At 41.9% G+C, this 25,637-nt stretch overlaps 1 protein-coding gene across 4 annotated transcripts in view; it reads right to left on the bottom strand.

Annotated features, from left to right (window-relative positions):
- mef2ca (myocyte enhancer factor 2ca) overlaps nucleotides 1–24,590 on the bottom strand; it is a 54,215-nt gene extending 29,625 nt beyond the window's left edge. For 2 of the 4 annotated variants that reach the window (XM_031287897.1, XM_031287900.2), the window contains exons 1-3: nucleotides 24,323–24,588; nucleotides 19,886–20,021; nucleotides 8,517–8,680 (exon numbers count right to left, since the gene is read on the bottom strand). In XM_031287897.1, coding sequence (XP_031143757.1) covers nucleotides 8,517–8,570 — 54 coding nt within the window. In that variant the 5' untranslated portion in view covers nucleotides 8,571–8,680; nucleotides 19,886–20,021; nucleotides 24,323–24,588. Of the gene's footprint in view, nucleotides 1–8,516; nucleotides 8,681–19,885; nucleotides 20,022–24,322 lie in introns of all 4 variants that reach the window. The other 2 variants (XM_035991780.1, XM_035991781.1) reach the window with 2 other exon arrangements.
- Between the last annotated feature and the right edge of the window lie 1,047 nt (nucleotides 24,591–25,637).

Genomic DNA, 25,637 nt, shown 5'->3' with positions numbered 1-25,637 from the left:
ATCTGCATTGCTATTCGGTCCGGTAGATAACGGTCGTTAAGGCACCGGTGCCGTATCAGCACCGGGTCTCGGACCCTCCACCCCCGGATCTTCGGATCTACACGATTCACGTGGATGACATTTTCCCATTCAAAATGGCGATTTTCGCCGAAAAGCAACTAGTTTGCAGGTATGTAACTGAAACAGAAACCAGCCGGGCGTGTCTGAAACGGTAGGAAACAGAAAACGGACAGCGAGGACTGTGAATTACAACTTGTTTCAGTTTCTTGAACTCACCGCGTTCATCGCCGACTACAAACAAGAACAACAGTTCATGAAACACGAGCAGACAGGCGATCGGGTTGTAAACAAGCAGATTATTTAAGGTTGTTTAAATAGAGATCGGCCTCAAAGTCCAAGGTGATGACGTCTTTAAATGTCTTGTTTTGTTGTTCCAAAACCCAAAGACAATTAGTTTAATATGATAAAACAGAAAAAAGCAGGAAATCTCCACGTTAGTCTAAAAAAAACCCTGCATTTTCTGCTATTTTCGCATAAAAATAACTGCTTTAACAATTATCAAAATAGTCGATTAGTCGACTATTCGTTGCAGCTCTAGTGCGTGTTCGTGGTGATAAATAATAATAATAATAATAATTAGGGATAGACCGACTATCGGCCCGTTTTTTGGTAGTTTCCCCACACACACACACACACACACACACACACACACACCATCTGACTCTCTGTTACTGGGGGTTATGTTGCAAGTTTCTCATTTATTAAATCATTGCTTAAAGCATGCCTTTTATATTAACACTTCATAAAATAACGTCGGAAATGATTTCCTTTCATTTGTTCTAAATTCAACCAGCAGTTTGGTGTATTTTAGCAGAATACTGAAAGCAGGAGAACTTAGTAGACTTTAATATCTGTTCATTTATCGCAAGTAATATATAAATATTGCATATTTTCCTTATATCGTGCAACCCTAAGGGGTCCTATTTTAACGATCTAAGCGCACGCTGGGAAGGGCCTGGTGCAGGTGTGTTTAGGGCGTGTACGAATCCACTTTTGATTGTTTAACGGCGGAAAAAAGGGTCCGTGCGCTGGGAGCATGGTCCTAAAGGGTTGTACTTAGTGTCTTCATTAATCAGAGGTGTGTTTTGGGCGTAACATGCAATCAACCAATCAGAGATCATCTCCCATTCCCTTTAAAAGCCAGGCGCGTTTTGTGGCTCCCCTCAAGGCACAGACTCCGCTGTCAAGGCTGTAAGACCCAGAGCAGGAAGGTGACCTTTGTCCCCAGGGCTGTCCAGCTCCTAAACTCCCACTATTTATTTATTTATATATTTATTCTATTGATGATGTACTCTATGTGGTGGAATATGCTGCTCTTTGTCATTGAATTGCCCCCTGGGGATGAATAAAGTGATTTGAATTGAATTAAATTGAAAGGCGCATTGTTATTACGATGGCAGATTTGCTGAGTAGGAAGGAGAGATTTTCAGGACAAGAAACTGATCTGCTCGTGCGTGAAGTGAAAGCGCGCGAGCAGATCACGTCATAATATTATTTCACATTGTAATATTTTTCTGCATGTGTGTGTGCTGCTGTGCGTCCCTGTGTGTGTAACAAGCATAGTGTGTGCGCGCTGTGCACGAGCCTAGGAGCATTTTACTAATGTTGTGTTAAAATAACAATGGAAATGCTGCGTTATTGACTTTAGACCAGGTTTTTGTTGGTCAATGGTGCGATCACTTCCCGCTGCCTCAAGATAGCAATACGCCCAGAATGCACCTGAACACACCTCCCTGTAAGACCAGCACGCCCAGAATGCACCTGAACACACCTCCCTGTAAGACCAGCACGCCCAGAATGCACCTGAACACACCTCCCTGTAAGACCAGCACGCCCAGAATGCACCTGAATGCACCTCCCTGTAAGACCAGCACGCCCAGAATGCACCTGAACACACCTCCCTGTAAGACCAGCACGCCCAGAATGCACCTGAACACACCTCCCTGTAAGACCAGCACGCCCAGAATGCACCTGAACACACCTCCCTGTAAGACCAGCACGCCCAGAATGCACCTGAACACACCTCCCTGTAAGACCAGCACGCCCAGAATGCACCTGAACACACCTCCCTGTAAGACCAGCACACCCATGGACGCAAAGATGGGTGCAGGTGCATTTGCTATTTAAACGACGTGGGCGCTGGACGGGAAATTGACAACTGAGTCGGTCTTAAACTAGCAAAGACACTTGCGTCGGGCTTTGCGCCGCGCCGGGTGTAAGATAGGGCTCTGATTGTGCTTCTCTTCCAACCACACGTCATCTCTCTCGCCTTCTCTCGCTGTCTGTCAGCTGCTCACATTGTTTGTCTTCTTCTAAAATATTAGAAACACTAAAGCAAAAACACAAACCCAGGACGTTAGAAACGTGGCGTTGCTCCGTTATTTCTGTGTCGGCGAGTTTCCCCTCAGATATTCTGTCCGACAGACCAGCGACCGTTTCCACCGTGTGACATTTGTTCACAATGTTTTGGTGTGTGACAAAGTGCCGTGTAGGGCTGGGTACCGAATTCAGTACTTTTTTAGGCACCGACCAAATTGCCTCTAAAAGTATCCAGTATCGAAAAATGCCTCGTCATTCAATACCCAATTTCAATTCCCTAAGGAGTAAATCTCATCGGCGTCAGTGAGCCAATCAGCACGCAGCATGCTTCCTACCAAGATCTAATAATGTCTGTGATTGGCTGTCTGATGTCACACGTCGTAGAGACACGCAGAGAAAACTCTCCGTTACACACAGAGACGGGGCCCACGGAGTAGGAGCTGAAACATAAATAAAAAGATTAGTGCTGTAATGTGTCATTTCTTTCTGTTTTTATCAAATTGCTATCGATCAGGAACTGGTATCCAAGTCACGGTATCGGTACCGGTATCAAACTAACACATTTTTGAACGATGCCGAGCCCTAGTGCAGTGTGAACGCTCAGCGAAACAATGTGACAATGCTGCAACTTCACCCCGCGAAACGCACACGTGATGATAAAATATATCATATTAACTCGCACACCGAGTCTAACCGGCAATTTCCACTGGATGCGTAACGTCTCCGGAACGTCGACGGAGTCATTAGGTTTCCATTAAAGTCAGTGTGTGTGTTTCCACTGACTGCAGAACGTCTGCGTCCCGACTCCGTCCCAGCTCCGGCGGTCCCAGCACTCCGGAGCAGATACGCAGAACTTCTATTGTTGCCGGACGCCGGAGAGCTCCGCAGCAATTCAGCACACGGCAGATAGCGCGGGACAGGAAGTCGAGCACAGAAACAAAATAAAAATCCGGTTAATTTTCAAAATAAAATCCACCGTGCTCACGGCGGATCATATTTTCCTGCACTACACCTTGAAAACACAGCTCAGAGTAGTTTCCCCTCTACTCCTCTGGATGGAAACTAACTGTTGTTGGTTTTGTGGTTCTATTCTACATGAATTCGCGAGATCTCGTGGGTCCCCGTGACTACAGCTGTCAGTCATGTGCCGCAACAAATCCGGACCTGGTGGGTACTGACGGACGGCGGAGCACGCAGCCGGTCCGCAGACGTTCTGCATCCGGTGGAAATCCACAGTAACCGAACTACTGTAAAAGTGTGCCACTGTCCTTTTTTGGAGGGATGTTTTTGGTCATAATCCCTCATTGCTCAGCAAAACTGTGTGCACTATAAACTGTAAACACTGTAGGTCAAAGTTGAAGCAGGAAGCCGTTGTGTGATGGAGGTTTAAGGTCATACTCTCACTGTTCACCTTTATTTTCCCTGCGACAGTAAATAAGAAGGACAATGAACCTGGAAGGCTTGTTTCCAACGTCTGGGTGGCCCTGTTGGACCCAGATGTCATCAATTAAAGATCATTTTAATGGTATTTTTTATATAACTGGCGGCGCTATTACACATTACGTACTCATCATTCCAATATGCATCTTGCACACTACTTTGCACTATTACTTTTTGCACTTTACATCCCACTCCATGTGTACTTGTCTTGATATTATGTCTTATTTGCATATTTGTATATTATGTTGACACGTGCCTGTATGTATATTGTTGTCTCTATTGTACAGTATGTGTCTGTATTGCCATTTGTCTACTGAATGTCTACTACTACATGTCTAGTTGTTGAATGTATAGAGAGTTAACACCTAGCAAAGTCAAATTCCTTAATAAATCTGATTCTGATTGAAATATAACTCAAGTTGTTGCAAAACGGAGTTTATCTTTCGATGGCAAAAGAGTAGAGACTGGAGGGGGGGGGATAGGATAGTATCTTGATATTTTCCGTGGCGATACTGTATCGGTACACGGACGCCAAGTATCTAGGGCTGTCCTCGACTAAAGAAATTCTTAGTCGACTAACACTTATATGATTTTGTCGATTAATGGATTAGTTGATGTAATCGACAGAGCTGTGCTCTTTGAGAGGTGGTTAAGACTAGAAAAGCACAATATAAATGTAGTTAATGAACCATCTGTAAAACTGAGTTTCTCCACAATTAATCCTGCAAAAGCACCACTTTAAATCTTGTGTTTACCAGAAATGTGCTCATAAGTTTCTTGGAAATGAGTAATTAAGCATGAATAACCATAAAAAATGACTCATCAGCTAAAGAAATCTTAGTCGACTAAGACCAAAACGACCGATTAGTCGACTAATCCACTAAGAGGTGGCAGCCCTACAAGTATCATCGTTTTCTCATATAAAATGCAAATGAGAGTTACATTTTTTGGAACTTGAATAATAAAATTGGAAGTTACATAACCAAATGGAAAAATGTATAATTTTTTGGATAAAACACATGTTGACAACGTTTTGCTTCGGGGAACATTTGAAGTTGGAGACTGAGGTCATAAATTAGGCAATATATTGCAGATTAGCCCAATATGTTTTGCAATAATATGTAAGTATTGTGATAATATGGTATCGTGGGGGCCCGCTGGTGATTCCCACCTCTAATGTTCACCTTCATTTTCTCTTCTGAATACGTTTAGTGAACCTGAGGGCTTGTTTCTAACGTCTTCGTTGCCCTGTTGGACCTATTTTTAGCGATATTGCTCCCAGATGTCAGCAATTGTGAGAAAACAAAAAGTGAGTTTTTCTTTTGTTTGCAAACGAGGAGCTGAAACGTAAAAACACGCGGGTACTCTCGTTTAAATATAAAGCAACACACACAAACACACACACACACACACACACACACACACACACAAACAGTGTGAAAGGACTGTGACGAGGTCAGTCCTGCCCGGCTAACCGAGGTCAGGAAGCATATGTGCCTGCATTTCCTGTCATAACAGGAAGAGAGGAACCGCTCCCCAAGACATGACTTGTTTGTGTGTGTGTGTGTGTGTGTCCCCGTGTGTGCACCTGTATATGTATGTGTGTATGTGTGTGTGTGTGTGTGTGTGTGTGCCCGTATGTGTCTGTGTGTGTGTGTGTATCCGTGTGTGTGTGTGTGTGTGTATGTATCTGTGTGTGTGTGTGTATCCGTGTGTGTGTGTGTCTGTGTGTCTGTGTGTGTGTGTGTGTGTGTGTATCCATGTGTGTATCCGTGTGTGTGTGTGTGTGTGTGTGTGTGTGTGTGTGTGCCAGTCTGTATCCGTGTGTGTGTGTGTGTGTGTGTGTGTGTGTGTGTGTGTGTGTGTGTGTGTATCCGTGTGTGTGTGTGTGTGTGTGTGTGTGTGTGTGTCTGTGTGTCTGTGTGTGTGTGTGTGTGTGTGTGTATCCATGTGTGTATCCGTGTGTGTGTGTGTGTGTGTGTGTGTGTGTGTGTGTGTGTGTGTGTGTGTGTGTGTGTGTCTGTGTGTCTGTGTGTGTGTGTGTGTGTGTATCCATGTGTGTATCCGTGTGTGTGTGTGTGTGTGTGTGTGTGTGTGTCTGTGTGTCTGTGTGTGTGTGTGTGTGTGTGTGTGTATCCATGTGTGTATCCGTGTGTGTGTGTGTGTGTGTGTGTGTGTGTGTGTGTGTATGTGCCAGTCTGTATCCGTGTGTGTGTGCCAGTCTGTATCCGTGTGTGTGTGTGTGTGTGTGTGTGTGTGTGTGTGTGTGTGTGTGTGTGTGTGTGTGTGACACAAGCCCCACTCCCCATTGACAATAAGCTCTCATTAGTCAGTTGTCATCTCTTTGGTAGGCTCACAAACACTCACACAGTCGCAGCTTGTGACGATCGCATGACAGTTTGAGGAACTACAGAGTGTCTGGATGTTTTAAAGTTATAATGGGTAACATTTCGGCATAAAAAAAAAAAAACGTCTGAAAACGACTAGACCTAGTTATATATTTTAGTTGTGTACTTAATTATCCCGAATGAAAAGAGCAGGAAAATCTCCTTATTTGAGAGGCTGGAAACTGCATTTTCTGCCATTTTTGCGTGAAAAATGACTTTAATTATCAAAAAAAAGTGTTTTTCTACTAATCGATAAGTCTTGTAATAGTTTCCAGCAATGTTCAAACCCAGAGAAATCGCTCATTTTATTCAAGATAACGGTCAATAGTGTCAGCGTGGAAGTTGCCTGCCAGAAGCTGTCAGACATTGACTTGTTATCCAGGTTTTAAGACACATTTTTACATTTTTTTAACTCTATAATCTGAACCGGATGAAGGATTTTAGTGATCTTAAATCTCTCCTGTTTTCAAAAAGTTTCTACATCACAAATTTGGGTTTTCTTTCAACCAAATTTATTTTAAAATAACGTGGATGGTTCCGTACAACCATGACTCTTCACAAGTAACGTAAATGATCAGTTCACTTCTTTCTTTGAATTTGGGTGTTAATTCAAAAAAATAAATAAATAAATAAATAAATCATAAAAGAACGTTGAAAAAAAGTGACAAAAATGTTGAAAAAGACGCCCAGATTTTGACCCAAAAAAACTAAAAGTTGCTCTGTCGAGGGTTAAATGCTTCGGGAGCAAAAAAAAGTCGGAAAAACCTTCAAAAACGTGGAGAAAAAACCCCAAAAACGTCAAAGGTGCAGAAAAAAATCAACAAAAACTTGGATAAAAGTGACAAATTTTGACCTAGAAAATCTAAAAGTTGCATGGTCGACGGGACAGACAACTGGAGGGTGAAGTTATCAGAGAAACAAGCAGAGCAAACGTCGGATTTGGCCCTCAAGCTGCCTCTTACTCTGCAGGCGATGACCAAAACGAATGAGCGACGCTGGCTCCATCTTCTCTCAACTCCTTTCCCAAATTAAACTATTTTCTTTCATATTTATTTATAAGACATTGACTTGAAAGTGTTTTGCTAAGTTTGGAGACTGCTGGTTGTATTATTGTGTCGGTATCTTTTCTGTTTTTCAACCTCTTTTGCTCCGCATTGCGAAGGAAAAATCATTTTTACAAACTGATCTTCCATGAGAAAAATAATCTCCTCGACAAGTGACAATCATCTCAGTCAGAGTTTCATAGTTTATTTATTCAATAGATGTTATAACATAACTGTGTGCTCAGACAGAACGCAAAGTCAAAGGGAAGACGTGATGAGACCCTATTTATTCGCCCGCAGCGGCTTTCAACCTGCACTAAAGCTTAGTGCTTATTCAGTGCTTTATAATTCTGCATTATTAAAAAGGTACAGAGGAGGAGAGGGACCGGAGAGAAATAGACAGAAACAGAAAGAACTGGAGTTTCTGAGTTCAGTCAGAGGCTGAGCTGAACACAAACAGCAGTTGAAACTTATTCTGCTGCGAATAAACACAAACGGTCCAGCTGTGCAAATGACGCGAGGCAAATGCTAATTCACGTTTTTATTTTCTGACCGATAGCCGACCCTCGTTAAAGGATCATTAACTGTTAACGGAGTCCCAGCTCCTCTGTGTGGGAGGCTGGGACGTATACTTTCCGTTTCCGGTCCGTCTGACAGCTGCGGACGTGTGCCTTCGCGCAGCCACACTGTTGCTTTCATTGTCGGGGACACATGGAGCCACTTTCCTAGAACAAGCTCGCGCAACCGACACAAGTCTGCAAACAGGGGACCGAAATTAACGGCAAGTGCCAAATGTGGGTACATTTTCCCTTTTTTTGGCGAGTAAATTATACTGCACGCACACACGCACACGTATTTTCTCTTTCCTAATAGACAGCATTTACCTCAGGCTGATTACTTTGCCAGTATGCTGATTTTTGGCAGGAGTCAGCCAGCATACAATTTGCGAGTTTAAAATATTTAAACTAATCTTTGACTTCCCTAAAACATTTGCTTTGTTTTTTGCCTGAACATCTGAAGAGCTGATACGCATGTGGGGAACATATAATAGGGATTACAATCAAGGGGGAAGACACACATTTAATCTCTCTAATCGTGAGCAGCTGTGGCCCGTGACGTTAATCTGAAGGCCTTCACTTCCGACTTGTGTCGTGCCGGAGCGGTTACAGGTCCGACCTTCGAAAGCCTGCCTGGGTGACGGATGATTAATCAGACGCGAGATCAGCACGTGAGAGGTGAGAGGTGTTCGAGGCTTCTGTACACTTACATGTCTGTTCCGTTCATCCATAATCCGTGCTATCTGGATCTTTTTCCTCCCCATCTTGGCTGTACTGTTTTGCACTTTTTTCGCAAACGTCTTCTGTTTTTCCTCTGGCTCCTTAGGTCGACTCTCCGGTCCTCACGGTTTTTCAATCCCGAAACTGCTGGCTCCTGCCAAAAGAAGACACAAACAACACACAATCATGGAGGATTAAATGCATCATTCCCAGTCTTTTCACACTCTCTCTCTCTCGCTCTCTCTCTCTCACACACACACACACACACACACACACACACACACACGGTTCACAGGAAGAGGATGAACAGGTTTTCGGATTCTGTGTCACACTTGAAGAGGTGGCGTGTCAAAACGTCAAAAGATTGCGAAACAATACTCAAACACAAACATGTATGAACACCACATCTAATTAGCAAAAAAAAAAAAACAGAAAAGGGATTGCGTGCGGGTATCATGTCATGCTATAATGCAGAGTGTAACCGCCATGCACGCACAGACAGGCAGCGTGTTGTGTGTTTGAATGCCCGTCCATTCAGCGCGGCTGTCTCCCCTCGACACACCCAGAAAGCCCAGCTTCCTCAGGGGGTTAACTGTCCGCTCAGGAGGAAGTGAAACAAACAGGCATGTCAGAATGCAAATAATAAGGAGTGATGAGTTCGACGCCGTTGCAAAAACTACAAGAGGTTGTTTTTTTTTTCTTCCAGAAACCACATTTGAAGACAGGATTTTGTTTTGTTTTTACCGCTCGCCAGAAACCATCGTCTCTGGGCGGAGCTGGGACGGGACGGGACGGGACGGGACGGGACGGGACGGGACGGGCAAGCGGGAAAACGTGATAGGCTGATTTTCATGTCATTGATAATAAAAAATATTATTATTTACACGGCACAAAAAGATGCAACACAATGCGCTTCACAGAGACAGATGCAGAAAGGACAGAGAGAACATTTAAAGAGATATTTTAAAAGTGAATCCAATTCATAGTTTAAAAGGTGATCTAAGCGATGTCACGCGTTTTTTAGGCTACAACATTTTTTGTCACATACCGCAAAAACATCTCCTCACTATCTGCTAGCTGCCTGTCCCCTGAACACACTGTAAAAAACATCTCCTCACTATCTGCTAGCTGCCTGTCCCCTGAACACACTGTAAAAAAACGCGTTCTCTGTCCAGGCTCCACAAACGGCAACAAAAACAAACTGGCCAACCTGCACCACCAAACATAACAAACAGTCTTCCAGCCAATAACTGACAAGAAGGATTTGGGGGTGGGGTTTGGGGGGGCTAGTGCGTGGAAGGGAGGGAGAGGGGACGGGATGAGGAGGAGGGAGGGGCGAGCTAGCCTCCATTTTGTTTGACAATACTTCGAACGTCAACAAGAAGTGACGTCACCCAACATTGCTCAGAGCACCTTTAATGGCCCTTTAATCCCAACTAACGTCTCACTCAGGCCCCTCACATTAAAGGGATAGTTCAGATGTTTTGAAGTGTGTTTGTAGGAGCTACTTCTCCATATTCAGTGTGGGAAGATAAGCAATGTCAGCAACATTTAAGACCCCTGAAAACATCTGTATCAGTTTAAGTGGACACTATATTTAGAGTATTTTCAGTACTTCACCTTGCTGTCAGACAGCCCTTTACGACGGGGAACTGAAGCCGTTATCTCTGCTCTCTTCACAGCCACCAGACTCGTTTGACAAAAAACAGCCATTTTACCTCGCAGAACACGGGAGTTACTGCTCTACCGCTGCCTCCATCGGTTCGTTAGTTTGTGTTATTGTGTGACTTAAGAGCTGCAAAGAATAATCGATAAGTTGTCAACTATTAAATAAATATCCAAACTTTGATAATCGATAAATCGGTTCGTCATTTTTTATGATTTTCTTATAAAACTTGATTCTAGCTCCGTAAATGTGACTATTTTCTAGTTTAGATAGATAGATAGATAGATAGATAGATAGATAGAGAGAGAGAGAGAGAGAGAGAGAGAGAGAGATAGATAGGTAGATAGATAGAGAGAGAGAGAGAGATAGATAGATAGATAGGTAGATAGATAGAGAGAGAGATAGATAGAGAGATATTTATTGATCCCAAAAATGGGAAATTACAGTGTTACAGCAGCAAAATATCAGTCACACAGCACAGAATATACATGAAATAATAGAATACAATAAACACACATACATACAATATACATGAAATAATAATAGGATAGAATACAAGAATAAATATTTAAATATTTAAAATATATACAAGTTGGGAATACAAAATGTATAGCTGCTAGTCTCTTCTCTCCTCTGTGAGGGGAAACTGAATGTCTTTGAGTTGAGGACAGAACGAGACATTTGAGGACGTCATCTTGGGCTTTTGGGGATTAAATCCAGAAAATGATTGACATAGTTTTACGTTGCAGCCTTACATGACTTTGGCATTTTTAAAAGGTTAGGAACAAAGAAAACTAACAAACTAACTAATGAACTAACGAACTAACTAACTAACTAACTGATGGAGGCAGCAGTAGAGCAGCAACTCCCGTGTTCTGTGTCATTTTTGTCAAAAGGTGGCTGTGAAGAGAGTAGAGATAACAGCTTAATTTCCATGTCGTGAAGGGCTGTCTGACAGCAAGGTAAAGCAGTGAAAACACTCTAAATATAGCGCCCACTTAAACTGATATACATATACATATTTACGCCCAACAGGAAAGTGATCTTCTCTATTAGGAGTCAACAAATCTTTTGTGCCACAGGGCATGAAACAGAGGAAAGTGTGTGTTGTACCAACAGATTAAGGGTTGACCCGTGCAGGACAATCAGAACACGCAGTGTGTGTGTGTGTGTGTGTGTGTGTGTGTGTGTGTGTGTGTGCCATGTGAGCCCTGAGGTGCAGATTAAGAGCTTGGGTCGCCGAGTTAACTGGATGTACACACAGGCTGAGACACACACACACACACACACACACACAGACACATACGGGCACGCGCACACACACAGAGCAGGTTTTCTTGACAGCTTGCTGCCGTCATCACAGCAGGTGAAGAAAGAGAAAAAGACGTGCACGCTTTCAGGAGGCGGCGGCCCTCAGGCACACGGGAGGAAATGGAGAATGAAATTGGACTTCGTGAAGACGTAGGAGGATGACAAAGGTGTGCTCCTCGAAACACAAAAGGGAGAAAATGAGTGCGGCCCTACTTTAACGTCATACAGTTCTTCTAATGTTGCTCTTCCGCCTCATCTCTTAATCACCATCACCGTCAGATTTGTACTATATCAGACAGGGGTGACAACAAACAAGTTGTTTTTCATTATCATTTAAATCGGTCTATAAAATGTTTAAAGTGCTCATATTATGCTCATTGTCAGGTTCATAATTGTATTTTGAGATTGTACCAGAATAGACATTTATGGACAACAATTTACATTGTTTAATTTTCAAAAATCACCATATTTTTGTTGTACTGCACATTGCTGCAGCTCCTCTTTTCACCCTGTGTTCAGGTCTCTGTTTTAGCTACAGAGTGAGACCTCTCACTGCTGTAACATCTTTGTTGGGAGTCGTACATGCTCAGTAGCTAGGTAAGATCACATGCTCAGTAGCTAGGTAAGATCACATGCTCAGTAGCTAGGTAAGGACTACATGAGCTAGCTAGCTGTTTCTCCAACTTCAGTCAGTACAAGGCAGGATTAGCCGGGAGACTTCTTCTAAACGAGGGCGCACTTCCAACTTTGCATGGAATACCTGCAGAACAGGGACATGGAAGTAGTTCTATACAATTTATTTTGTAGATTAGGGTGAATTTGTGTGTGTCGTAGCAGTGTTTTGCCATTGAGAACGAGCTAGCATGCTAGCTAACGGTTAGCCCCGTCGTTTTCGGCTAGTTACGTAGAAAGCCGTGCAGATTTTGACCAGCTCACCCAGAGACTGAAGGCAGGACACATTCAGAAACTGTATCTCACTCTAAACAGCATGGATGGATTTTATCAAAGTTTGTATGCATGTGGAAGCACCAGAGACACAAAATAACTCCCCAAATCCTAGAAAAGGTTTTTTTTCATAACATGGGCACTTTAAAAATAGTGAAAAATATCTAGAGTACAAAGGTCATAGAGACTTAGTTTAACCGTGGAGGGTGTGATGGCCCTGGGCCCTGTTGTACACGTGTACTGTGGTTTGTCTTGTCAGCCTGCAGGTGTATCCGAGGCGATAACGAGATGAGTGGGAGCACCTGGCTCAGGCTAGTTAACCCCGCCTGCCCATCAGCATGATTTATCTCGGTTTAGTTTTTCCCTTCGTTAGCTACTGACAACATGCACCTCACATTCTCCACTACATCCATACACCCTCATGGACCTTTTTCACAGCAGACATTTTCACTTGTCATAGCAGGAAAAGCACAGCTGAAATTGATCACCTTAACGATGGCTCAGTTCCATCAAGTGTCCCAGTGAGCTATGTCAGTGAGTCAGCATGCACAACACCAGGGCCTCTCCTAAGGGGAATGCAGCCATCATTAATGGTTTTTAATACACCTGTGCTTTTCCTACTATGACATGTCAACACGTCTGCCGTGAAAATAGGTCTATTCACCACTGATACTGACAATCACACCTCATCTTTCTCTTGTTTGCAGTATTTTTTAGCATTGTTACGTTACTGTGCATCTCCGTCTTTTGTCTTTTGTCGTAACAGAAGGAACTTCACCTGTCACAGCAGCGGTACACAAAGGAAAGCACACTTTATAAAGACAAAGGAAGGGTATCATTCAAATTAGGGCTGCAACTAACGATTATTTTCATAGTCGATTATTTTCTCGATTAATCGATTAGTTGTTTGATCTATAAAAATGTCAAAACATGGTGAAAAATGTGGATCAGAGTTTCCCAAAAGCCTAAGAGGACGTCCTCAAATATCTTGTTTTGTCCAAAACTCAAAAGATATTCAGTTTACTGTCCCATAGGAGAGAAGAAACTAGAAGATATTCACATTTAACAAGCTGGAATCAGAGAAATCTTATTTTATTTTTTTTTATAAAAAAATGACTCAAACGATTAATCGATTATCAAAATAGTTGGCGATTAATTTAATAGTTGACAACTAATCGATTCATCGATTCATCGTCGCACCTCTAATTCAAATATCAAAATCAAAAACCCAATGAAATATCTACGGCTGCCCCCTCTTTTGGTCTTAGTCGACTACGATTTCTTGAGTTCAGCGATGTCAAACTCAACTTCACTTTAAGGGCCAAACTGGAAAACGAGAATCACGTCCGACGGCTATTGACATGCTTTTATTTAATCGAAAAAGTCAAACATCTTTGACTGTATTATTGCATGCTGTATTATAGGCCTATATCGTCTTCTCAATCACAATTTGGTCGACATAAAGCCCTAAAAAAGCGACAAAACGTTGACAAAAGTGCCAAAAAATGCCGGAAAAAGCGAACAAAGACAAAAAAGTTATTGTCGACCTAACTTGATATAGCGGGCCGGTTCACAATTTGAGAGGGGCCGGATTTTGGCCAGCGGGCCTTGAGTTTGACATGTGTGTTTAGGTGATTAGTCATTTTTTATTTATGCATTTGGTTTGGTGCCGTTGGTCGGACAAAAACAAACAATTTGGAAAGACGTCACTTTGTGATCTGGAAACTTTTTTGGAGTGTTTTTCCACTGCTTTCTGACATCTTACAAAACGCACAAACTAATCCATTAATCACAATAACCAGCCATGAAAAGTAACCTCGCCGTGTAATTCGCACCTCCTCTCTCGTAGTTTTCAGTAGGAATGAATGAAAATGAACTGACAGCTTCCGACACAAAGCCATAATAAAATGTGCTTTTGCCACAACAAAAACTATTTGATTAACATGATGAGGATCGTCTGCAGCGAGCAGCAACACGCCGGCTGGCCGGCCGGAGAGCATTACACGCATATCTGGAGTCTGAGTCACGCTGCCTGTGATTCTACCTCGCTTCAGGAAGACAGCGCCCGGTTTAAATTTAGAGCGCTCACAGACGAGCACACTCAGCATGTAGCCATAAAAAAAGAGAAAGAAAAAAAAATAAAAAAGAGGGAATTTTTAGGCCAAACTGAGACGTGAGATGTTGAGGGACGATTAAAACAATGAAAATCAGTGTGTGTGTGTGTGTGTGTGTGTGTGTGTGTGTGTGTGTGTGTGTGTGTGTGTGCATGCGCTGGATCTGTAGGTGTGATTTAATGCTGTGCTTGATCTTTTCCAGGATGACAGCCAATCTCTACCCAGCTCACCCTCACGCGCACAAAACCTATTATTACTATTTATAGACTGGGTGTAAAGCAGAAGCATAAAAGAATGAACTTTTTACCCTAAACAACAACACGACAGAGAAAGAGAGAAAGAAAGACTGTTGAGCAGAGATGGAAATCGGCCATCTCACGCACTCCTCAGCTGCTCCGTCTCTCTCTCTCTCTCTCTCTCTCTCTCTCTCTCTCTCTCTCTCTCTCTCTCTCTCTCTCTCTCTCTCTCTCTCGTCGCCTCGCCAACTCTTCTTTTCCAAGAAGCTGAGCTCTCGGAGAGAGACAGTTTGTGAAATGTGTCCGCGTGCATATGTATTTGGTGGTGTACATTTGGTGCGTCTAATGGCCGACATGTGGCACTGCCCTTGTGTTTCTTGGCAGGACACTCTGCGTGTCTTTGTAGGGAAGGGGGGGAGGGTGAGAGGGTGAGGGTGAGAGGGTGTCATCGGGCTGACAGAAAGGACACGGACCGCCCCGTCTGACTCTCAGGAAGCCTGATGTTTAGTCGTTTTACTGTCGCCTAACTGGAACTAAACTAGGGCTGCAACTAACGATTATTTTCATAGTCGATTAATCTGTCGATTATTTTCTCGATTAATCGATTAGTTGTTTGATCTATAAAAATGTAAGAGGACGTCCTTAAATGTCTTGTTTTGTGCAAAACTCAAAGATATTCAGTTAACTGTCCCAGAGGAGAGAAGATATTCACATTTAACAAGCTGGAATCAGAGAAATCTTATTTTTTTTAATAAAAAAAATGACTCAAACGATTAATCGATTATCAAAAACGTTGGCGATTAATTTAATAGTTGACAACTAATCGATTAATCGATTCATCGTTGTACCTCTAAACTAAACTTGAAATCCGTTTTCAAACCAAATAGAAAAAGCAGCTTATTTGTAACTCAGCTTGGGCCGGTATGAGATTCTGACGGTATGAGATTCTGACGGTATGATAACATTTAGCTAAAAATTATCACGGTATTGCGGTTATTGCAACGACAGCTTTAACCCCCGTCGACTGCGCAACTTTTGGTTTTCCTGGGATAAAATGTAAAATTAAATTTTATTTTTTCAACGTTTTGTCCATTTTTTCACACTTTTTGGCACTTTTTTTCAACGTTATATATGTCACTTTCTGCATTTTTTAAGCTTTTTTTCAACGTTCTTTTTTCTGTTTTCTATTTTGAATGCTACGCTATTGAATTAAACACCCAAATTCATTTAAAGTAGTGAACTGATCATTTGTTTTACTCGTGCAGAGCGTTGCAGGGAACCATCCACGTTATTTCTTTTGACAATTTGGTTGAAAGAAACCCAAATTCATGATAAAGAAACTTTTTGAAAACAGGAGGGTTAATCATCTATGATTTTTTGCAACGTCTTGAACACACTATAGTTGAAGTTTTAACACACTGCACACTGGCAGGGAGACGGATTTCTAAACTGCACTTTCTGTCTTTAATGACTCCTAAATAAACAAACGGCTCATACCACAGGAACGGTTTTACGGAAAAATTTAAGTGGTTTTTGAAACCGTGACTTTTTCAAGCCGCGGTATACCTTGAAAGCGGTAACCGGCCGATGCCTTTTTGTAACTTAAAGTAGCTAACTAAAGTTATGACGCTGTAAAAAGAGCAGAATAATTACAAGGAGAAGTTTAACATTTTGGGATTATTCACTTTCTTGTCCGAGAGTTAAAGGGTAACTACGTGTCTTTGTGTCTAAGTGACTGATGGGAACAACAATCTTTGAAACGAGACGAAAACAAGCTGCAATGCAACGTTAACGGGCAATTGTGCACGTCAGTTCCCATCCACTAAAAGTTCAGTTTTTGCCGCTGACAGACTCAGATTATTATTCTAAGTGTCTGACAACATTATGAAAGGATCCCTACAGAGATAGACCTTTTAGTTAAAGAGTAAGATCATTTTTGTTTAACATGAAACAGCCCCGAAATCACCATCACCAAACTCACCAGACTCCATTTATAATTTTTAGAAAGAATTACGCCATCAGGAGAGTGAGAGCCTGTAAAAGCGAATCAAAATATGCTGTGAGCCCCATTTTTTTAGCCTATATTTTGTCTACATTTTAACAAATCGTTACCATGAAAAAGTATGCCGAATTTACTATTAGCAGCTCCTGTTTGCAGTGTATCCCTGGATGTACAGTAAACTATCGCTGGATTACTTTGAGACTGGAAAAAACTTAAAACCCGATGATTCTCAGGCAAGTTCTGAAGCGTTTTTTCCCCCCCCGATGATTTCTAAGCGGATTTATCTGCGTTTACGATGCACATCAGAGATAATGACATTATCTGGAAGTGTAGGTCACACTTAATCATACCAACATGTTTCATGTCTTTGTGTTCAGATTTGACTGAGTTATGACTCTGACCGTGGATTTCCACAGGATGCGGAACGTCTGCGGACCGGCTCCGCTGCGGAACGGCTGCGTGCTCCGCCGTCCGTCAATACCCACCAGGTCCGGATTTGTTGAGGCACGGCTGCGGCCAGCGACCACGAGATCTCACGAATTCACGTATGTTCGCGCGATATAACAGGATGTAGTTTCTATAAACACAACCACAAAACCAACAACAGTTAGTTTCCATCCAGAGGAGTAGAGGGGAAACTACTCTGAGCTGTGTTTTCAAGGTGTAGTGCAGGGAAATATGATCCGCCGTGAGCACGGTGGATTTTATTTTGAAAAGTAACCAGATCTTTTATTTTGTTTCTGTGCTCGACTTCCTGTCCCGCACTATCTGAATTGCTGCGGAGCTCTCCGGCGTCCGGCAAAAATAGAAGCTCTGCGTATCTGCTCCGGAGGGCTGGGACCGCCGGAGCTGGGACGGAGTCGGGACGCAGACGTTCTGCAGTCAGTGGAAATACACACACTGACTTTAATGGAAACCTAATGACTCCGTCGACGTTCCGGAGACGTTCCGCATCCAGTGGAAATTGCCGTTGAGAAGGAGTGCGATTAGATGTTGCAAACTTGATATCGTCCACGTATGCTGAGCATTTGAGGCGGTGTCTTGTGCTACAAAGTGAGTCATTCAGTGCTTATAGAGAGGCATCCCTCACCAAACCACATATGTTAGATTGAGTTACCTACCCCAACGTCTGAGACCTTAACAAGGACTTTAATTTAGCCTGCATGTGGTTTTGAAAGATGATGATACACTTTGACCGTTGTTGACACAGTGCTGTGCCTCACATCGTACTTTCAAACATGACTAATATACTTTAAGCTCTCTGACAACACACAGGTGTTTGGGAATCAGTTTAGCCTACATTCAAGTACCAACTCTGACGCATATTGTCGAGATGGGAACTCTTTGTTTACATACGTATAAAATCTATAAAAAGCCCCAACACTTGTTTGTTATTCTCCAAAGAATTTATCGACTAATATTGCATATTTTCTCATACCGTGCAGCGCTAGGCTAGTTCCCATCAGTCACACAATCAGACACGAAAACATGGAAAAAATTGGGTCCAGGTTGAAAAACACAGAAGTTACCCTTTAAAGCAGGGGTCTCCGACCTTTCTTTATCTAAGGGTTACTTTAAAATAACGAAAGTGGCCAAGAGCTACTTGGATCACATCGCTTACATTTATTTACACAACACACATAAGCTGAATGAAGCTACTGTTGTGAAAGCTTATGAAAAATCTTAACTTCACGTCAAAGTTCTTTTGGGTCACCTTGACAAATTAAAAAAGTGGATCTTAAAACGGTTTTTCTAAGGATCAGAAATTCAGAAAATTACAAAATTGCATGTGGGCTCCAATTATTCAATACTTTAATGGTATTCTCTCCCTCGTTCTGCCTAGCTACGTCCCGCCCCCCCTACTCCAAACCATCAGCTGCACCACTGACCCCAAAAGTCTATCAGTTTTGGGTCCATATGCAGTTAATGACCTGCATATTCCACAAAGTAGAGGGAGAGAATATCATCGCAGTATTGAATAATTGGAGCTCAGACGCAATTTTGTAATTTTCTAAATTTCTGATCCTCTGAATAAAAAAACAGAAAATTGGAAAAACAGTTTAAAGATCCAATTTTTTAATTTGTCAAGGTGGAAAAAAATGAAAAATTGGATATTTTAACCCATTTTTCTGTTTTTCCAAATGTCCGTTTGTGCTTAGAAAATTGACCTGATAAGCGTTACACTGACCCAAGAGCTACTTGGATCACATCGCTTACATTTATTTACACAACACACATAAGCTGAATGAAGCTGCTGTTGTGAAAGCTTATGAAAAATCTTAACTTCACGTCAAAGTTCTTTTAGCCCACATAGTTATAGCTACATCACTGAAAATATTCCCATCAGGGTCCATGTCTGGGTGTGCATAGGGCCCCCAAAATGGCTAAACCCGGCCCTGACCGGTAGAATTGCCCACAACATATGTCCATATGACCGGTAGGCTACACTTCATTTTGAGGCAAAAACATTGGGAACCACTGACGCAAGGCGCTGAAATTTAACTCTAAGTCCTGAACAGAATACAATAATAAAGTTTCTGAGTCCAAACTTTCTCCAACTATAACATAAGTTTAAATAGACTCTGTTAAATTCTCTTACCAAGTGTTGCTGTAGAAAAAGTACTTCAAATTCCTCCAATGGCAACGACGCAAAACTTACCGACTGTTTTCACCGCTCTCTGCCGGGGGGGAAGTCGACCGGTCCGCGGCTCCGAGTCCACACAACGCCCGCTAACAGAGCTCCAGCTCCGGGCTTAAAAAACTAAAAACCTAACCGCTAAAACCAACTTATAGCTGAGAGAAAGAGGGCTCTCTCTGAGGAAACGGGTTGCTGACACTGAGGATAAAGTTCTGACGAAACGGAGAGCTTCTCAAGACTTCTTTATCGGATGTGAGGAGAGTGAAAGGCTCCACGCGCAGACTTGAGAGGGATTATCCCGCTTCTGTTTGTTTCCTGTTGTATATGGCGTGTCAAACCCGCATCACACACACACACACACACACACACACACACACACATATGCACACGCATACACGCACTTACGCACGCAGTTCCAACCCTAACCCCGGAGGGATAAACGCTTACCTCTTGCGCTCAGCAAACGCGTGTCTCTGCGTCACTTTCCTCTCGCGTTTCTCCGTCCAGCGGTTCAGTCCATCCGGGAGTCTCCTGTCCTGGAGCAGCACCAGCACGCGCTTCGCAGGCACGTCAGCGAAAGCACCTGGATGGACGTCAGCGGGCGGCATCGTCACAGACACACACACACACACACACACACACACACACACACACACACACACACACACACACACACACACACACGTGCACAAGCACGCGCAGGAAGAAAGACAGAGGAAGACTCGTGAGATAGTTTTAGCAGTAGTGGGATGTAACTAAGTAACTAAGTAAAAAGCGACAAACAAATATTGAAATATGGTCAAACAAGGCACCCAAAACATCAGAAACAGATATCTTTACAGGTTTGTATGTCTATAGACACACACACATATCTACATATATCTATATCTATATATATAGATATCTATATCTATATATATAGATATAGATATAGATACCATAGGTGTAATTTACTAGCTTTTTTAGTTGCATTTTCAATGTTTTTGTTACTTTTTTTATATGCTTTTGGGATGCTTTTTGGGACATTTTTTTCGGCCTTTTTCAAGTTTTTTTTGGTCATTTTTTCGACGTTTGTGTTGCCTTTTTCGAGTTTTTTTTTTAATGTTTTTGCACTTTTTTCAATACATGCAGACATGTCCACATAAGGACATCCCTAGATAGGCTAACTGAAGCTCTCAACCCCCCCCAATGTTGAACTCAAAAGTTACGCCCCATGCTAGTTAAGGTACTTAGTCCAAATGTTGAGGTACTTGTACTTTACTTGAGTCTTTTCTATTGGACTTTTTACTCCGCTACATTCATCTGTTACAGCTTTAGTTACTAGTTACTTTACACATTAAGATTTCTGCACCCAAACAAGGGGCGTAACTTTGGGTTCAACATTGGGGGGGTTGAGATCTCCAACTATCTAAAGAGGTCCCGGGACATGTATGCATGTATTTAAAAAGAGTGACAAAAATGTTGAAAAAGCAAAAAAAATTCAAAAGGCTACAAATGTCAGAAAAAGCCACACAAACTTTAAAAAAACAAAAAGCATGCATTGTTTGACAGAAGCCCCTAGCTCCGACCAACTTTCATCATAAGACTGTTAACCAACGGTAGAAAGTAACTAAGTACATTTACTCCTGTAATGTACTTCAGTCCAAATGTTGAGGTACTTGTACTTTACTTGAGTCTTTTCTTTTCATGCCACTTTCTACTTCTACTCCGCTACATTTCGGAGAGAAATATTGTACTTTTTACTCCACTACATTCATCTGTTACAGCTTTAGTTACTAGTTACTTTACACATTAAGATTTCTGCACACTAAACACATGTAGTTTATAAAATCTGATGTTTGATTATAAAGTAAACTAGCCAACAATATAACTGGTTGGATCCTTTCATCTTTCTACAATGGTTTAATACTTTAACTACATGTTCCTGATGATACTTACAGAATTTTACTTGTAACAGAGTATTTTCACAGTGTGGTATTAGTACTTTAACTCAAGTAATAAAGGGGTGAATACTTCTTCCACCGCTGTTTTTAGATTGTGTGAAATAAAGCCAAAAAAAAACCTCTGAAGAAAGTGATTTAATAGGAAGAAACCCATTTTCTTTTTGTAGTTTTATGTTAATTATTTGGGTTTTTAAGTCATGTTTTCAACAGGTTCACGGTCTGCAAACTGAGAATAGAGACATTTCTACAGAGATGGTGTTCAGCAGCGCCTCTCGGTGGAGACTGCTGAAAGTGCACCTTTCTTCACCTTACTTTTCACTTCACTTCATCTTTTTCATTCAATAATGTTCACAGCACAATATATCTTTTTTATCATCATCATCATCATCGCAAGACGCTCAGAGAAAGAAGTGCGGCCTTTTTGTGTTTAAATCAATGTTCAAATAGTTCAATAAAAGAAAGTTGGAAATTATTTCCTTTCATTTGTTTTCATCCTCCTGTTTTCCTCGGGACAAATTTGACCCATTTTTAAAAACTTTCTATTTCAGAAATGTGTGTTTCTTTAAACCAAATTGCCCCCAAAAAATAACATGGATGGTTCCGTACACGAAACTGTCCAAACATTATTTCACTGTAATGTATTCAAATGTCTTTTTTGTTGTTGTCTGACCAACAGTCCAAAACTCCCCCAAAAAACATAATGTTATTTTAAAATATTAAGAAAAACCAGCAAATATTGAACCCAAACTGAAGCTTTAGCAGGTAAATATTTTGGTACTTTTGAAAAATGACTCTGAGGATGAAAGACGTACCGGCACACACGCTACGTTTGACAAAACTCCTACTCAAAAAACGATATTACAAAATTTCATTTCAGACATTTATTTATTTACTATTTTAATCATAATCATAATCAAGGTTGCGACATATAGAAAGGTTGCGACATATCGCGATAGAAAGGTTGCGACAGATAGAAAGGTTGCGACAGATAGAAAGGTTGCGACAGATAGAAAGGTTGCGACATATCGCGATAGAAAGGTTGCGACATATCGCGATAGAAAGGTTGCAAGATATCGCGATAGATTTTTTGTGTGAGTTGAAAGAAAACATCAGTAGAAAACGGCACTTTAAAGTGTATACGTCATTCTTTTTTTAGTGGTGCCTGTCTGAGTTTGAGTTTAGTTTATTTATGGAAGGGGACAGCGCAAATTAATAAAAAACATGATTTCCCATGGGTTAAAAAAGCCAGAATTAGCCAAAAGGCTATTTTTCATCTGTAGTCCCCTGCCTTCGATGTTAAAAAAGGCTTTTTAAAATACAAAAAAAAACAAAAAAACAACACAAGCATGACAAAACTTAGCATTAAGCGTCACAGAGACAGAAAACAAAAAAACAAAGTACAACATAACTTAGCATAAAACAAGACACAACAGAAAAACAGAAAGATATACAACAAGGTATACAACAAAGAATGTTAGAAATGATTATTTGTGTTAAATTCAACAAGCAATGTGTTGTATTTTAAAAGAATAACTGAAAGCAACAGAAAGACAGAACTAGAGTACACTCTAATATCTGTTAGTGTATCGCAAGTGATATCGTTACCGCGATATTCAACAACGTTATCGCATATTTTCCTCATATCGTGCAGCCCTACTTTAGCCTAGATTTAAAAAAAACAGAAATGGAGGAAGCTTTTTGATTTTTTAAGATCCTTTTTGGGGCTTTTCTGCCTTTAATTTGACAGGACAGCTAGGTGAGAAAGGGGAGAGAGAGAGAGCGAGAGAGAGAGAGAGAGAGAGAGGGGGAAGACGTGCAGGAAATCATCACAGGTCTGATACTAACCCTGGACCTCTGCATCGAGGGATAAACCTCTAAGTACATGTATATGTGCGCCTGCTCTACCCACTGAGCCAGCCCGGCCACAGCACAGCTATACGTAACGGCAACTGGTGAATTATGTCTTCCTCCGTCTCCTAACAAGTTTCCTGAAGAAATAAAAACCATCAGTTTCCATCTACAACTTTTGTTGCTGTCTAGTAAACATGTTTTGCTCTTCGCTCCCGAAATATTTCACGTTTCCTGAAGAGATAAAGACCCATTCATCATCCATCCATCCATCACCCTCCATTCATCCATTCGTCCGGCAGCGGCACACAAAGAGTCAGCGTCCGCCCGTGATTTCTGCCCGTTTAAACCGTTGTGTTGTGTCTTCCAGTTGACCCGCAACTTTCTGTTTTTCTGGGTCGAAATTTCAACATTTTGTTGTTCTTTTTCTACACTTTTCTCAACGTTTTTCGATTTTATTCCAATTTTTGTTGTCACTCTTTTCCCAATTCTTTGTCATTTTTTTTTCTCACTTTTTTCCCAATTTTGTTGTCACTTTTGGCGATGTTTTTGATGTTTTTTTTGTCACATTTTCCGAATTTTTTTTTGTGCCTTTTTTTTAAGATTTTATTACAATTTTTTGGGTCACTTTTTCCCCCGTTTTTTGGCGTTTTTTTTATTATGTTTTTGTCATTTGAACATTTTTTTTGTCGCTTCTCTCTGTTTTTTTCTCACTTTTTTTCCAATTTCTTTGTCACTTTTGGCGATATTTTTGATGTTTTTTTTGTCACATTTTCCCGTTTTTTTTTGATCACTTTTTTCAGCATTTAAAAAAAAAAAATTTTCCTGCGTTTTTGTAGCTTTTTCCAACGTCCTTTTGTCAAAGTTCTGATATAGAAAGTTTTTTTAAACAGGTAAAATTTGACCCAAAGACAACAGGAGGGTTAAGGGAAGATTTTCCCCGCCACCAAATGCTTGCTCTTGCGGGGATTGTTGGGTCTTTGTAAATTATAGAGTATGGTTTAGACCTACTATACCTGTAAAGTGTACTGAGATAACTCCTGTTACGATTTGACACTATAAATAAAATGTAATTCAAAATTCAAAAACTCACCAGTGCTTTTAGTTCAGTCTTCACCTGGAAGCTCCCCCAGCAGCTCCAGCTGTGGGTTCTGATCAGTCAATCCCTTGTATCAAACAAGAAAGGATCTTATTTTTAAAAAAAGAAGAAAAAATGAAAGTGAAAGAAAGAAAGAAAGAAGGAAAGAAAGAAAGAAGTGCTATTAAGCCAGGCCAGCTGGCTTAGAGAAGAGGGGGGGGGGACCCAGAGAACTGGGCTGCGTTCGGATCTGAGCTCAGTCCGCAATGAGCAGAGGTAGCCTACAATCATCAGACCCTGACACTCAAACACCCCCCCCCCCCTCCGTCTCACACACACACACACACACACACACACACACACACACACACACACACACACACACACACACACACACACACACACACACACTCGGTGACCTCCTGTGTCCGAGCAGCCGGTCTGTGGAGCAGTCCTTTCACCTGTCGTTGTCACTCACTGTATATTTAGCTCTGGGGTGTCGGTGATGCTGCATGTGTGTGTGTGTGTGTGTGTGTGTGTGTGTGTGTGTGTGTGTGTGTGTGTGTGTGTGTGTGTGCATGGGAGAGAAAAAAATGTGTCGCTGACACTCAGGGCCTCCATGGGCCTCGGTGTAAGAGCCCAGGATTACTGAACCAAAGACCAAGCGGCTCTACACATTACATCCAGAGAGAGAGAGAGAGAGAGAGAGAGAGAGAGAAACAGACAGAGAGAGAGAGAGAGAGCGAGAGAGAGAGAGAGATCAAACCTGCGAGCGTGTCCAAGATATCCGCACACCGAGCATCTGCTGGGCCTGAGGATTACCCTCAGCTGTCCGCTCCCGTCACAGCGGGGAGTGGAGAGAGTGCAGAGAGCCACAGGCTTTGGTTGACTTCCAGGATCTATGAATCCGTCGAAATATCAGCGCAGAGATGAGGTTGAGTCACTGAAAAGCCCAGAAACAACACACACACACACACACACACACACACACACACACACGCCCCTGCTGGTTTATAGTGAAACAAGCTGGGCTGACACACACCGCTCTGGGTCAGGTCATACGACACCGTGAGGTTCTCATAGGTCCGGTTTCCATCCAAACATGGGGGACATTTTAACCGAATTTACAGGAAACAGTCAAAAGTTTGCAGCATGGATGTTAAACAGGCTGTTCGTACATATAGCTCTGAAAAGTAGAGCTTCTGGCGTGGCTTGTTTATGTTTCTCCAACACCTCCTCCGACTCCGACACTATCTGCCTACACAGACAGACGGCAGGCATGGATGCACACAGGCAAACACCAGCGCAGCGTTATACATTACATATGGAC

Source organism: Sander lucioperca, chromosome 14, assembly GCF_008315115.2.
Source record: "Sander lucioperca isolate FBNREF2018 chromosome 14, SLUC_FBN_1.2, whole genome shotgun sequence".
In the NCBI taxonomy this organism is placed as follows: Eukaryota; Metazoa; Chordata; class Actinopteri; order Perciformes; family Percidae; genus Sander; species Sander lucioperca.
The sequence above is the reverse complement of the archived record's forward strand: the minus strand, read 5'-3'. Positions and strand labels throughout refer to the sequence as shown.